General features: G+C 40.4%; 1 protein-coding gene across 1 annotated transcript; it reads left to right on the top strand.

The window, feature by feature from the left end:
• The first annotated feature begins 747 nt into the window (after window positions 1-747).
• On the top strand, window positions 748-16458 carry LOC140455063 (uncharacterized). The gene is made up of 5 exons (XM_072549728.1): window positions 748-823; window positions 2065-2439; window positions 7258-7359; window positions 8110-8165; window positions 15934-16458. The coding sequence occupies exons 1-5, from the start codon at window positions 748-750 to the stop codon at window positions 16066-16068; spliced, it is 744 nt and encodes a 247-aa protein (XP_072405829.1). The 3' UTR covers window positions 16069-16458.
• Window positions 16459-16720: the final 262 nt, after the last annotated feature.

The raw sequence follows: 16720 nt of genomic DNA, 5'->3' as shown, positions 1-16720 counted from the left end.
GAAAGAAAGTTGTTTGGTATGAAATGAGAATTCTAAATCTCAGGATACAAATAGTGGTGGACTTTTACACACAAAGGGTGGTTGATGTTTGGAACTTTCTTCTACAAACGGCGAAGGATTCAGGATCAGTTATTATTTTTGAATCTGAGATAGATTTGTTTTTTTACAACCTGGTATTGAGCGATATGGGCCAAAGGCAGGTAGATGGAATGAGGGCACAGATCAACCGTGATCTCATTGAATGGTAGAACAGGCTAGAAGGGCTCTGTGGCCTATTCTTGTTGCTATGTTTCCATGACTTGAATTCCTCTTACAGGATTTCACTTTATGTAATGCCAAAATGAGATGTCATGTGACACATTCTACCTAAGAGATGTTCAAAAAAAAAAGTACATTTTCTTAAACTCAAATATTACACAATTTCCAGCACCTTATTGTGCTGTAGTGCTATTTTCTAGCAGAAGATTGGGCACCCTCATGGCAACTCTGATACCAAACTGAAATGTGAAAATCTATTACAGCTTCAGAAAACAGGAAACACTGTGAGGTTGACCACAGGTAAAAGCAAATGGGACTTTTCAGTTAAAGGCTGCACTTCAAGTTGTTGCGACTCAACCTCATCAAGTCCCCTTATAAATGGTTTGAATTGTATCACTGTGGATGTGCGGATATTTCTACATTGATGGTGCCTGAAAACTCCTTCCAATAAAACACAACTGTAAACAATTGCACAGAATCTGGAACAGAATGTCACCAAGCAGAAATGGGATTCCCAAAATGTGTGGAGCCTGCCTTTTCGCTTTCAATCCTTTTGCTCTACTTGGTAAGTGTTGCTACAATTAATAAAGAAAATGTATATTTTAACAGTAATTTAGATTGAGAAAGATTTTGAGAAAGCATCTGAAGTAATGTATCAAACACTATATGTTCAGTGGAATTAATCTTTAGGAAAATATTGTCTGTATTTCTACTAGTTGCAGTTCTCGTTAAATGAGAGTTGTATTATACAATTGTAAAGTTGTACGACATGGAAACAGACCCTTTGGTCCAACTCGTCCATGCTGACCAGATATCCTAAATTAATCTAGTCTCATTTACCAGCATTGGATTCATATCCCTCTGAACCCTTCCTGTTCATGTACTCATCCTTTTAAATATTGTAATTGTACCAGCCTCCAACACTTCCTCTGGCAGCTCATTCCATACATGTACCACCCTCTGCATGAAAAGTCGCCCCATAGGTCCTTTTAATTCTTGCCCTTTCACCTTAAACTTATGCCTTCTAGTGTTGGAGAAAAAGAAAATCAGCTATTCATCTTATCCATGCCCTTCATGATTTGAAAAAAGCACTGTAAGGTCACCCCTCAGCCTTTGACATTCCAGGGAAAACAGCCCCAGCCTATTCAGTTTCTCCTTGTAGCTTAAACCCTCCAACCTTGGTAACATCCTTGTACATTTTTTTCTGAGCCCTTTCAAATTTAACAACATCTTTCCTATAGAAGGGAGACCAGAAGTGAATGGAATATTCCAGAAGTGGCCGAAACAATGTTCTGTACAGCCTCAGCACAACCTCCCAACTCCTATCCTCGGCGTTCTGATCAGTGAAGGCTGGTTTGAATTTTGGCACACATTGAGGGTGAAATGTGCCAATATTACTCACAGGGTAGTTAAACAATTCTGCTCTTTCTTCCCAAGACACAGAATGTGTTGAGTATTCTCCTTGTGTGACTCTGCACATAATCACAGGTTGTTGATTGGAATGGTTCCCACAGGCAGGAATACTGCTGGAGCCCAATGTGTGTGTGTGTATATCACTGTGATGGAAGTGTTGAGGCATCCCACAAACACTACTGTAAAATTACCACAGAATGCCATAGATTATTACTGATGCTTGTACACGCCAGAAAGTTATGAAAGAGGATGTTCCGACATTGTACTGAAGGGACCATAGTGTGAAGTTAAAATGTGTAGGGTATACTAAAGATCAATATCAACCCCATCATTATTCAATGTTCGCGTTATTATCTAGATCTTGTAATACACAGTAATTCTCTCCATCTTTAGCTGCTGTAACACTGAGGGTGAGCCAGGACAGCGTGAATGGAACTGTTGGTGAGTCTGTGCTGTTAGCCGCCTCTTACACTGTCTCAGACCCAGGCGGTTACTTGCGGATCAGATGGACTAGAGGTGGGATCAGAGCGGTGGACTACAGATGCATATCGGATCGAGACAACAGCCTGTCTGGGCGCTGTCATTACCTGCCAGTTCCCGGTGATTACAAACATCGAGTGGTTCTTTTCCCAGAGAATGCCTCACTGCTGCTGCAGCACTTACACCACAATGACAGCGGAATTTACGAACTGTCCGTCAGCCACTCGGAGGGAACAGAAACCGTCAAGATCACTTTAATGGTGCAGAACACCACAGGGTATGGAATGGGTAGGTCACCTCTCCAACGCGGGGATTCGTTTCATTCGATTTTATTAAACAAAACCCCAAGGAAAACAAAAAGGTCTTTATTGAACTGGGTGTTGCACGGGAATGTGCACATGGCTCACCAAATGTTTCGCGTGTTGCGTTCCACTGTTTGTAACGGCGACGTCCATAATGAAAGTCAAACACTCAAGTTAGCATCTTCCTCGCTCCCAGTGACATGTTCCAGAAGGAAATCTGCCGGACTGCCCCCAAGATAGCGTCAGGGTGGGTGACCAAAGAGGGAGGTTTCAGACAGCTCCCCCCCCCCATCCCCTCCCCACTGAAGGGGGCAAGAAACACAGGGATTATGGGGTGGTTTAAACTGGGAATTCTCAGATCCGGGCAGCGGAATACCTGACTCAGTGGAAAACTCAGGAATCCAGACAGGTTTCAGAGGATGGCGGGGGGGATTACAGCAAGCAACAGAGATGGGACGGTGGAGTAATTTAAAATCATTCCATCACCCTGGGGTCAGGGAGTCCAGAACTAGAGGGGCATAGGTTTAGGGTGAGAAGGGAAAGATATAAAAGAGACCTACGGGGCAACTTTTTCACACAGAGGGTGGTACGTGTATGGGATGAGCTGCCAGAGGAAGTGGTGGAGGCTGGTACAATTACAACATTTAAGGGGCATTTGGATGGGTATATGGATAGGAAGGGTTTGGAGGGATATGGGCCGGGTGCTGGCAGGTGGGACTAGATTGGGTTGGGATATCTGGGTCAGCATGGACAGGTTGGACCGAAGGGTCTGTTTCCATGATGTTCAATTCTATGACTCTATGACTCAATCCCGCTGATCTGTTCAGGAAATGTTAAGGATGGACCTTGCACCTAACAGACCCCCTCCAATCACAAAATCACACGCTTATTCCTGTTCAGATCACTGAAGTTACAAGATTCATCTATTCCTATGGCCACCCCTTTAAGCTGGTTTTCAATCTATCCAGTTTAAAGTTAAGGTGAAAACAATCATTTTGGGTTCAAACTGATAAATGGTACATTCGAATTTGGTTGCACAAAGACTGAACAGGAATTTCGTGTGGGTGAGTTACACGGCGGGATTAGCCATCAACCTGGGGTGGGTTGGTAGTCTAACACAGGAAGCGAGTCTCTGGAGAAAAATCAGCCCCACCGATTTATCTCCGCAGCTCCCATTCACATACGCGGACGGTAAATGTCAGGGGAGTGCAGCAAGCTTTACTCACTAACATCGCCAGTAGTTACTGAGTTACTTCAGCCTTTTTGGGATAAACCGTTCTGTACAGCCATGAGCATAAACCCTTCAATCCTCATCGGGAGGTGATTAGTTCCTGAGTTTCTGCCATTTAATTTCTGGTATTTTTGAAGCCAGAACAGGATGGACTCCCTTAGAGACACACACACACACACACACACAAGGGCCGACACATTCTGGTAAAATTCACGGCCTTTACCAAATCTGAGATCAGGTTTCCGGCTCTGTTTTGTTGTATCTTCGGTCAGGTTATAATCATCCACTGCCTTTAAATCCAAAGGTCAAACAGCTTTCTGCAGCACACAAAGATGCCTCTCGGCAGTAGCCCCTATCCTCCCCGGGCCTCTTTGAAATTGTATCTCATTGGTCCCACCCGCCCGCTCTTTCCTGATAGCCCCACATTCTGTTTCTTGAAAGTTATTATTGAAGATGAGGCGTCTATCCTTTGAGACAGTGCATTCCAGATCACAGCCACTCACTGCCTTAAAAACCTTCCCTCATTTTCCTCTCTGCTCCTGTGGGTTATTTACTTCAATCTGTCTCTTTTTGTACAGTTCTATTCACTGATGCTGTTGACACAAAACCTGCCTCTATTGAACTTCCTCTTAACATTTTCTGCCAGAACGTATCAGCCTTTTCCAGTTCCCCTTATATTTGAAACTTTTAGGGTTGATCTAATTTTTGGAAATTCCCACTGCCCATTTTCCAAGGCCTTGCTGCCCTTTCCATAGTTTGTCCAAAATGTTCTGGCTCAGGGGCGGCACAATGGCTCCGCGGTTAGCACTGCTGCCTCGCAGCGCTAGGGACCCAGGTTCGATTTCAGTCTCGGGCAAATGTCTGTGTGAAGTTTGCACATTCTCTCTGTGTCTGCGTGAATTTCCTCCCGCAGTCCAAAGCTGTGCGGTTCAGGTGAACTGGCTGTGATAAAATTGCCCATAGTGATAAGAGCATTAGGAGGGAGTAGGTGAATGGGTCTGGGTGGGTTACTCTTCGGAAGGTCAGTGTGGACATGTTGGTCCGACGGGCCTGTTTCCGCACTATAGGGAATCTGATCTAATTAATAAAGTGTTACAAATCTTCCATTGTTTGCGGAGTTGGTTCACTGATCAGTATACTGAGAATGTAGTTCCATCTGAAGTTAAATGGTGAGATGTAGAATCTCACTCTCCCAAGTGGGACAGAATATCCAACTTAACATCATCAGAAAGCAGGGTGGCGTAGGCAGGGACAAATTAAATAATCAGCCACAAACTATTTAGTTCCCCACGTAATCATAGGATGAGAATTCTTAACTCATATTAAAAATAATTTTGTTGATAAGAACACCAGTTATGGAAATGTGAACTATAATAATAAAAATAACTACAAAAGTTTTCAGCACAGAGAGACGGCATGCTAATATTCTGAACTAATGACCTGGTTCTTGTCACTTATTTAGTTCCTATAACCAACCTCCCTTTGCTCTTGCAATCTCCTCTGCCATCTTTTAGTATTGTGACAATTTGAATGAATGAATAAGTATTACATATATATGTAATTATTCAATAACCAGACATGAATATGAACTATATAATGTGCATATGAACGTACAATGAAGTGAATGTATAATGAGAATTAAGCAGAGTATAATGCATAGATGCGGTATTATGATGGAGACCAACTTAATGGAGGGGAAACCCTTTCGTGCCTTGTCATTGAACTTGCCTTGGGTGAAAGTATAATGAGTCAATATTAGGGACTAGAGAAGGAATTAATTTTATCCACCTTATATTTAGCTATGCAAGTTAAAATCCTAAAGTTAGGAGCCTTCAGAATTTTAGGAAATCTACACCATCAAGAGAAAGCTATAAATTAAAATGAGGTTATTTATTTAATCTGTATTTAAGTTTAAAAACTACAGAAAGTGTAAGATATAAATATTACTCTTTATTAATATTGACAGAAGTGTAAATAATTAATTAGAAACTTTTAATTTTAATTTTAATTTGACAGCAACAATTTAGAATATAGAAATCAGACAAAAAATAATGAAGTATATATTTCTGCCAAATCAAATCTCAGATTAAATTAATGTAGTGAAATAATAGTTAATGGTAATGTTTGATCTTACTAAATTGGTAAATTGAATTAAACTTTACATGTTGCATAAATACAGAGAAGAAATCAGCATTAGCCTACGTTTGATACTTTAGGCTTGTTATTTTTATTTTTCTGTGTTTCACTGTGAAAACTTAGTCTTCCCTTTTCTAGAGTATCGACAATGGAATTTATGCTATTCCCTAATACTATTACAATGTCTTTTCGAACCTATTACAATGTCCTGGAAGTCTTTTTATCACCTTCACTTGTGATTCTATATAGTTTGCAGAGTGAAGCTGACATTGCACAGTCTTAAGAATGTGAGCAAACAACTCTATATATACTTGACATAAAATTCTAATTATGAATTCTATTCTTCTAGATACAAACACTACTGGTTGTTGTTTCACAGTTCTGCATCTTTGCTAAGCAGCATTACTGACTTTAACAATTCTTTTTTCATCTTTTCTTCTCAATACCTTTGCTTCTTTAGCCTACATAAACATTTGTTTTCCAAGAAGTGTTGTAGAACAGAGAAATCGAGGAGTTCAGATAAGTAATTCTTTGAAATTTGTACCACATATAGATAAGGTGGTTAAGAGGGCATTTCATACACTTGCCTTCATTACTCAGACCTTTGAATATCGGAGTTGGGACTTCTCATTGAGGTTGTACAGTATGTTGGTGAGACCTCTTCTGCAGTATTGTGTCTAGTTCTGGACGCCCTATTATAGGAAAGGTATTGTTAAACTGGAGAGAGCTCAGAAAAGATTTACCAGGATGTTGTCAGGATTGTAGGGTTTTTAGTTATAAGAAGAGACTTTTTTCACTGGAGTGAAGGAGGCTGATTGGTGACATTGTAGAGGTGTATAAAATTATAAGAGGCTCAGATCAGGTGAATAGCAAAGGTATTTTCCCTAAGGTGGTGAATTCAAAGACGAGGGGGCATATTTTTAAGGTGAAAGGAGAAAGATTTAAAACGGGTATGGGAGCAACGTTTTTAGATAGAGAGTGGTTAGTGTGTGGAATGAACTGTCAGAGGAAGTGATGGATGCAGGTACAGTTACACATTTGGATAAATACATAGATAGGGAAGGTTTGAAGGGTTATGGCCAAACACAGGCAGGTGGGACTAGTTTAGCTTGGGAACATAGAAGGATCTGTTTCCACGCTGTGTCTAAAATCTACAGAACATTATAATCTTTGCAGAATTCGAAGCAGCCAACTTTTCAGGACAGGTTACAAGATATATTAAGCTTAAAAGACTAAGATCATCATCGTTCTGAATAACAGTGTAAACAATTTATTTTAATTCAGTCAGGGCAGAAAGCTAGAAATGAATTGAAATATTAATGTAGCTGAAGGTCACAAGAACTTCCTTCTGGTCCAAATGAATGTCTTGGAATGAAAAATGAATGTAAGCAGCGAGCCATTTCAGTGTAATGACCAAATCTTTTTCTTATTGCACAGATACGAACACGAAAGAAACACCAAGAGCTGAAGCTAAAATTCGATATGCTAGCCTTATTGTTATTTTGATCTTCCTGTGTTTCACTGTGAAAACACAAAGAGGTAAGGGAGCATGTTGTGAGACAGTCTCAGGTACCCTGACACATGCTGATGCTGCATTTATTATTGGAGCACTGATGAAAAGTGTTCATCTGTAAGTCAGGGGAACTGATGAAGGATATTTTTCCTCTGTTCCAAGCAAGTTCAGTTCAGCAATGTGGAAATAACTTGATTTTGTTTTGTTATTCCTTATTTGCTTTGGTAATATTGTCCACTTTGTTTCCAATCTTTTGTTGTCTTTTATCAAAACTACTGCCCAGTACAGCTGGGATGTTATCCTAACTGGCGGGGATTGAGTGAAAGAGCTGCTTTATACCTTTATGGTGCAGTGGTAGTGTCCCTGCTTTTGAGCCAGAAGATCCGGTTCAACTCTCACCTGCTCTAGAAGTGTCTAATAGCGCCTGAACAGATTTATTAAAATAAGTACGAGAGCATAAAAGAAACAATATAAGCAAGCTGGGACATCTGCTGAATCATAATTGCCTGTGATATTGTTCATTGATCATACAGAAAAGAAAATCCTAACTTATAACATAGCTAACACACACATCCACTGCAGCTGAGTGGAATTCTGTCACATAAATCACCTGTGGAAATGAAACAGTGATATGAGATCTGTAACTGCTACATCATTCCAACCTTTATTAAACTGCAGGATCATTTTATTACAGAAGTATTGATGTAAACGGTGTATTGTGTTAGCAATGATAGACCAATCCCCAGGGAAGATTAACAGAGATTTTTCTCCTTTAGGTTGTAATCGAATACAGAAACAAACAGTAAAGAAAAAGACTGCTCAGGGTGGTTGGGTAAGTGAAATATTCTGTGGAAAGGTAAGAGTATTGTTTTTCTTTCACAATTATTACGGTACAGAAGGAGGCTATTTGGCCAATTATGCTTCGCCAGCTCTATTTCTTATGCATATCACCTTTTTTCTTCCCCCATAATGCTTTACCTTTTGGGCTGTAGCTCCTGCAGTAGATTTACTTTCAATGTGCAATTGTGAAACTACATGGTGATCAATAAATCTGATTGCAAGGGGAATAACCAATTGAATGCAAGATTGCTATTGAGAACTGCTTGCATCGCTCTGAGCTTAGTTTTTAAAAAATACATTTGTTTTTTTCTTCATTCATGGGATGTGAATGTGCAGGCTGGGATAATTTGTTGGCTGTCCCTTCAGGAGGTGGTGCAGAGCTACCTTCTTGAAATACTGAACTCCATTTGCTTCAGGTAAACCTAGAATGTCATTACGGAGGGAGGTCCAGGATTTAGGCCAGGGACACCAGAGAAGTTGTGATATATTTCCAAGTCAGGATGGTGATCAGTTTGGCAGGGAATGTGCAGGTGGTAGTGTTTCAGTGTATTTACTGCTCCTATCCTTCTAGATGATAGTAGTCATGGATTTGGAAGGCTCTATCTAAGTTGCACACTGAGTATTGATGGTTGAAAGAGTGAATGTGGTGTCAATCAAGCAGCTGCTTTGTTCAGGATGGTGTCATGCTTCTTGAGTGTTGTTGGAGCTGAACGCATCCAGGCAAACGGGGAGTATTCTATCACACTCACGACTTGTGCTATATAGAAGGTGGTGAGTTTTTGGGGATTGATGTGGTGAGTTCTATGCTGCAGCATTCCAAGTCAGTTGTAGTCCTCCGAATGTTAATAGTTAGGAATACAGTGATAGTAATGCCATTGAATATCGATGGGCAAAGGTTCAATTTGAAGGAAAGTACAGCACAGGAACAGGCCCTTTGGCCCTCCAAGCCTGCACTGATCCAGGTCCTCTATCTTACTGGAGATGCTCATCGCCTGCCATTTGCATGGTGTGAAGTGTTATTTGGCACCTGTCAGCTCAAACCTGGATGTTGTCCGGATCTTGCTGCAATTGGACATGGACTGCATCAGTGTCTGAGGATTTATGAACATTACTGAACGTTGTGCAATCGCAAGCAAACACAATGGAGGGTAAGTCATTGATGGAGCAGCTGAAGACAGTTAGGCCTGGGACACTTCCCTGACGAACTCTAGGAGTACCAGTGAGAACCTGAGATGATTAAATTTCAACTGCATCTTTGTCTGTGCAAAAAAATGGCACCATCCAGTGGAGTTTTTCTTTGTTTTCCATTGACTCCAGTTTGACTTCCTCAGCTGTTAAAACCCTTAGACAGTTGTCCTGAGACCTGAATATCGAGAAGAATATGCTAATACCCTGTGATTTCTGTATGACAGTACTGCAGTAGCCATCCATTACAACAGACTGGTGTCCAAACCTTTCAGTAACTGGAATAAAACAAGTCTGCATCATTGCACCATCTCTGTTTACGGACAGCAGAACCAAAACATCCTTCCAGCCTCTGATGTCACAACACAGTTAAATTAAACCATCAAACACCCCCAAATAGTCACTCCAAAGATCTTAATTAGACTTTTGAATCATCAATCCTAGACTTCATGAATAATTCATTTCCAGACACTGGTTTTGTATCTTAACCAAAAGACTTAACTCCTTATCAAATACACAGTAGCTTTAGCAGAGAGAAAATTAGACAGCACCATAATCTGATTAATGCCTGTGTTTAAGGCCCGGAACAGTTGTTTTAAGCCCCCATTCACACAAAAGACTGTAAAAAAAAAGTTAAGGGATAAATGAAAGAAAATAGCAAAACTGGCCAGATTGCTTTTATAGGAGAAAGTGAGGACTGCAGAAGCTGGAGTACCAGAGTTGAAAAATGTGGTGCTGGAAAAACACAGCAGGCCAGGCAGCATCCGAGGAGCAGGAAAATCGACGTTTCGGGCATAAGCCCTTCTTCAAGAATGAGGCTCATTCCTGAAGAAGGGCTTATGCCCGAAACGTCAATTCTCCTGCTCCTCGGATGCTGCCTGGCCTGCTGTGTTTTTCCAGCACCACATTTTTCAACTCAGATTGCTTTCATAATGACTTTCACAATGCATTGTCTCACGGGCATCAATGTGGACTCTATTGTTGCTTTTTGAAAAGATGATCAGGGTCACCGTCTCAGTTCACTTGAGCAATATTTCTTACTCAGCTTTCTACTCTTTAGGCTTCTGGTAGCAGAATAAGTTGGGAGCTTTCAAATGTTCCTGCTATCCCAATAGCAACCAGAAACCATCTGTTAGAAAACATACTTCAAACAAAAAACAACTTCAGTACTGATTCCATCTGGACTAACTGATAAATTATTTCTAAATCCTCACTTGCCATTAAACAACTGCTATCTGTTTGGAAATAAGGTTCCTTCCAGACTTGCTGGAACCAATTCCCAAATACTGACCTCATCAATAGATAATGTCTGCTATCTGTTTGAACGCAATGCTCCTCCCATGTGCTGCATCTGTGAAGGGCAGTGCTTGTCACTGGCCACTCGGGTGTTTTCCTATCTTCCTGGTGGTGGAAATTGAATAAAGATTCATGCAACTTGTGTTTCTCACTGTATCTCACACCTACACACACACACACCATGGGTGCTGGGGGAAAAATAAGCACTACTGCAGTTAGGCGGGAGTGTGGGGGGGGTTAAAAAAAAAGAAAAAAACCCAAAAATAAAATAAACAGAAAAACAAAAAAAGAAATATAACCAAAAAAAGAGCAGCATTGTTTTGGCTCTATTTCCAATCCCCTGACCTGATTTACTGGCTACTCCGGTGTTTCCCTTCTTCCTGGTGGTGGTGAAATATAAATAAAGGTTTACACACTTATTGTTTTTCACTGTGTCCCACACCTGCACACACACAACATGGGTGCTGGGGAAAAATATTAAAAAAAAAGAAAGGTGCCTTTTTCAGACTGTCTCACTTGTTTGTGAAATCCTTCTGACTTTTTGTTTGCCCACAGAAAAACAGCTTGCAGTTACATTGAACTTTAAATTTTAGGATAATGCTTGTGAGCAAATATTTTCTTCGCCCTTCCTCCCAGACCATTGAATGTTTAATTCTTTTGCACTTAAGTAATTACAATATATGTTCCAGTTGGTATTGAGTGTCAGTTCTGCCAAGTTTTAATTTTTATTTCCATTCAATATTTACTGAAAACCCCCAGGGACATTGTGAAATGTGATGATATCAACTAATCTCAAAACATGAAAGTAACAGAGAGGAAACACAAGTGACCACTTTAAGTGACTGATTATGCTTCATGCAGAATGTGAGCATAAAAAGAGACATCCTGTTCAAACTGACCGCTGTCTCTGCAACAGGATTGTCAATAATGATCTCATCTTAAAATCCTTCCCACTCTTTCATTATAACTTGCAGTTCGGGAGAAATTCGAGTCGAACCTGGAAATAAAGATTAAAAACTGGAACCACATTATTTCAATGGCAGCTGGGATGTACATTACATAAACCTTGAAGAGTCAACTACCTTATGCTCTGGACAGGAAGAGCTCAGACACTAAGTTGATGAGGTTTATGTAGGCCAACGACGCTAACACCTTTGTTTCCACTGGTCAGAAAGTTAGAACACTTTATCACTTGTTAATGGCACACACAACTATTAATAACACAATTAATACTATTTCCAATCCCCTGACCTGATTTAAGTTCCCTAATGTTGCCTACAGTCAGTTGCTGAATGCAAGGTAATCAGAGTTGGGACAGACAGAACTAACCAGTTATATGTTGTCACAGTATACAACTATTTAATAGTTCACACTGGGACATTTCCAATCTGAATGTTTACACAGTCAACTTCAAGTTAAATGTTGAGTTTATAAATACAACAATAGGAAGTGTGGCCATATATAGGATTTTGATTATTTAGATTTTTAGATTTAGATTTAGATTCCCTACAGTGTGGAAACAGGCCCTTCAGCCCAACAAGTCCACACCGACCCTCTGAAGAGCAACTCACCCAGACCTATTCCCCTAACACTACATTTAGCATGGCCGATTCACCTAACCTGCACATCTTTGGACTGTGGGAGGAAACGGGAGCACCCGGAGGAAACCCATGCAGACACAGGGAGAATGTGCAAACTCTAAATTATACTTGCACCAAAAACCTCAGCTCACACCAGCGGAGTTGAAGGAGGTCACACACTTCTGTACGATGAGGTGACTGGAACCAGATGATGAGTACGACAGAGGAAAGCTCAGCTTCCACGTTGCTTGCAAGGATGACATGAAGGCCCAAGTTACTGGATGTCATTAGCTGGAGACAGAGGAAAAAGGGCAATACCTCTTTTGGACCAGCATGCACCTCGTAGCATAGCAGCAGAAGCCGATGCTGTAAGCAACCCATGATAACAATGGTTGGCTTCACTTATAGTATGTGAGGCAGAACCTGCCTTTTAAGGATTGGCCTAAAACAAAGAACAAAGAAAATTTACAGCCCAAGAACAGGCCCTTCAGCCCTCCAACCCTGAGCCAATCCAAATCTACTGTCTAAATCTGTCGCCCAATTCCTAAGCATCTGTCTCTGTCTGCTCCCCACCTACTCATGCATCTGTCCAGATGCACCTTAAATGAATTTACTGTGCCTGCCTCTTCCACCTCTGCTGGCAACACATTCCAAGCACCTACCACCCTCTGTGTAAAGTACTTGCCACGTGTATCCCCTTAAACCTTTCACCGCTCACCTTGAAAGCGTGACCTCTCGTTATTGAATCCTTCACCCTGGGAAAAAGCTTATCTCTATCTGCCCTGTCTATACCCTTCATGATTGTGTAGACCTCAATCAGGTCCCCCCCTCAATCTCCCTTTTTCTAATGAAAGCAATCCTAACCTACTCAACCTCTCTTCATAGCTAGCACCTTCCATACCAGGCAACATCCTTGTAAACCTTTTCTGCATCCTCTCCAAAGCGTCCACGTCCTTTTGCTAATGTGGTGCCCAGAGCTGAACACAGTATTCAGAGTGTAGCCGAACCTATGCTTTGTACAATTTTACTGTGACCTGCTAGCTCTTAACCTGGCCTGTTCAACCATCGGTGAAAGTGCCCGACATGAAGACATCTCATCGGGAATGGATTGGTTGTTGTGTGTCCATTGCTGTTCACAGGCAGAAGGATGCCAATCAAAAAAAAAGTTATAACTTCTTTTTGAGAAGATTTGTAGCTCAGATTGATGTTCAGGTTGTAAGTTTGCTTGCTGAGCTGGAAGGTTTGTTTGCAGACGTTTCGTCACCATGCTAGGTAACATCATCAGTGAGCCTCCTGATGAAGTACTGGTGTTCTGTCCTGCTTTCTACTTATGTGACTTGGTCTGTTAACGTGGGTGGTATAATTTCTGTTTCTGTTTCTCAGAGGTTGGTAAATGGCAAACCCACAAAATGAATGTCATTTACAAAATACCTTGCAAGGACTGTATCAAACACTACATTGGGGGTAGGCAGAAAACTAGCCACTGGGATACAGGAACACCAACTAGCCACCAAAAGACATGGCCCACTATCACTATTATCCTTAACACAGACGAAGAGGGACACCACTTTGACTAGGACAGCACATCCATCCTGGGAGAGGCTAAACAGAGACACACACGGGAATTCCTAGAGGCCTGGCATTCAAACCCGAACTCCATTTACCAACCTCTGAGAAAAAGAACCAGAGGCTCTACCTATAATTTTCCAGATATCCTTAGATTTGAAATTGCATCAGGGCTCTTGAGAAAGACCACTGTATTATTTCTATCCAGTAATGGAGAAAATAATTTACTGGGTAATTATGGAAACTTCATCTAATTTTAGATTGAATTAAGAAATATGTAAAAGGAAAATCATAGAATCCCAACAGTGTGGAAAGAGTCTGCACTGAACCTACAAAAAGCATCCTGCCCAAGTATAGCCCTATAACCCACATTTACCATGGTTAATCCACCTAGCCTCTACCCCTAGTCACTACAGACAACTTAGCATGGCCAACTCACTTAATGTGTCCATCTTCGGTCAAAAACCAGAGCACCCAAAAGAAACCCACACAGACATAGGGAGAACATGCAAACTCCAGTTTATGGGCAGCACGGTGGCTCAGTGGTTAGCACTGCTGCCTCACAGCGCCAGGGACCCGAGTTTGATCTCAGCCTCAGGTGTGGAGTTTGCACATTCTCCCCGTGTCTGCGTGGGTTTCCTCCGGGTGCTCCGGTTTCCTCCCACAATCCAAAGGATGTGCAGGTCAGGTGGATTGGCCATGCTAAATTACCCATAGTGTTAGGTGCACTAATCAGGGGTAAATTAGGGAAATAAGTCTGGGTGGGTTACTCTTTGGAGGGTCAGTGTGGACTTGTTGGGCCAAAGGGCCTGTTTCCACACTGTAGGGAATCTAATCTAATCCAGTCAAACAAGGCTGGAATCAAACCCGGGTCTCTGATGCTGTTAGGCAACACTGCTAATCCCTGAACTAACATGCCTCCCAATGCCCAAGTTAATCAAAGATAGTCAGTATGGATCGAAGTGGATGTTATTGAGTTGACTACCTATTATATAACCCATCCTATATTCTACACGGTCTGCTTCAGCTCAGCTGAATATTGAGTAGGGCATGCTTTTGACAAAAGAAGATTAATTTGAACTTGACAAGTTTATTTGGAACTAATTTAGTGGATTGTTCGAGCTTTCATTTTGCTTGGCAATAATACTCAACGTTAAAGACATGGTAGAACTTTCTGGTTGTAACATGCTGTCTAATTCCTTATGCCTTTACTCATGATGGAAAAGAACCATTTTAAAATGATCAGACTGTGGTTATTTCACACAATAAAACAACAAAAGGTAAGCATGAACCTGCCTGTTTCCATAATGCAATAGCTAACAAAAAAAAATCACGTTACCGTATTCTCCAACATGTTTACTTGGGAAGTAGAGTATGAATCACAAGTGAATCTTAGAACTTCATCATATTCTGCATTGCTTACAGCAACTGAATTTCTACTATTTCATGTATTAAAATTGAGTGAACAAAAGGTTGGTTATATTTCTCATCACCTGCAGGTATGAGGCAAATTGTACCTTTGGTCAAAGATGTTAAAAGGGAAATATTGAATTAGCTGCACCTTTTACAGCTCATCATACCTGACTTTAATCTCCATTAAAATTAAAACTTTAAAGTTACTCGTTCTACACTTCCACCCAATACTTCAACACACCTCTGTACACCTCATCATGACCCTAGTCATTGGCAGTTTACCAGGAGAATCGATCCAATAGAAACTCTTTATGTAGATCTTAAACCAAAAAACCTTGGAAGAAAAATCATAAAACTGACCAAATTTTAAAAAAGGCTGTGTGAAAAACAAGCTAATTGTGAATGTGCAGTCCATGTTTCTATAATGTGAGTCATAAAATCTGACACACCAGATTCACACTAGGGAAATACAAGAGCAAAATTGGGATGTTACTCATGATTATTCAGAATTAAGTACAGCTAATAGATTGTTAGATAAAAATAACTACATAATACATTGCTTCTTTCAAAAACAAGTGAAAATTGCAAGATTGAATGTCGGAGATGTTTCTGTTAATAGTTCGTCTCCTGTCCCACTCATGGTTATTCAGTCTATTTTATTTGACTTATCTAAGGAATTGCTCATGAATTTATGACTTTGCTTCTGTTCCTTGGCTTCAGAATTCATTATCGAACAACTCTGCTGTGACATTCAGTGAGATGAAGTTGTATAAATCTACAGGAGCTACGGAAAGGAAGATGTATGCCACTGATGAGAATACAGAACATGCTCATATTCAGATGTTGACGACCTGATCATAACATAAAGATTAGACTGTTTATATTTTTCCATTCTGTGATAATTATTATACTAACATTATGAATAAATATAAAAATTACTATATTGGCTCCAAGCATCAACTATAACTGATATCTAAGGAATTGCTCATGAATTTATGACTTTGCTTCTGTTCCTTGGCTTCAGAATTCATTATCGAACAACTCTGCTGTGACATTCAGTGAGATGAAGTTGTATAAATCTACAGGAGCTACGGAAAGGAAGATGTATGCCACTGATGAGAATACAGAACATGCTCATATTCAGATGTTGACGACCTGATCATAACATAAAGATTAGACTGTTTATATTTTTCCATTCTGTGATAATTATTATACTAACATTATGAATAAATATAAAAATTACTATATTGGCTCCAAGCATCAACTATAACTGATTGTCCAGTAGTCACTATAGAACCTAATTCTTTCTGATATCTGCTTGTATTTGGTAGCCATTATTAATTAATAGAACACTTAAGATTTCTCCACCTTAGAGCGAAAACTGTAGCACAGTATGGTTAGATGGGAGAAGACTAGGTTTTACAAGATATGAAATTGTTTTTTGAACATTGTGAAAGACTAGGACTGTGGTAACAAGTTTCAATTTGCAGCCTGAGGATTTAGTAAT

Source organism: Chiloscyllium punctatum, chromosome 30, assembly GCF_047496795.1.
Source record: "Chiloscyllium punctatum isolate Juve2018m chromosome 30, sChiPun1.3, whole genome shotgun sequence".
Classification (NCBI taxonomy): Eukaryota; Metazoa; Chordata; class Chondrichthyes; order Orectolobiformes; family Hemiscylliidae; genus Chiloscyllium; species Chiloscyllium punctatum.
Note: the sequence above shows the minus strand (reverse complement) of the source record. Positions and strands in the feature narration are given on the sequence as shown.

Coding starts and splice junctions, on each gene's coding strand:
- LOC140455063 (XM_072549728.1), top strand. CDS start 748: ATGTCACCAAGCAGAAATGGGATTCCCAAAATGTGTGGAGCCTGCCTT. Junction 7,360..8,109: donor CACTGTGAAAACACAAAGAG/GTAAGGGAGCAT, acceptor TTTCTCCTTTAG/GTTGTAATCGAATACAGAAA. Junction 8,166..15,933: donor AGACTGCTCAGGGTGGTTGG/GTAAGTGAAATA, acceptor CCTTGGCTTCAG/AATTCATTATCGAACAACTC.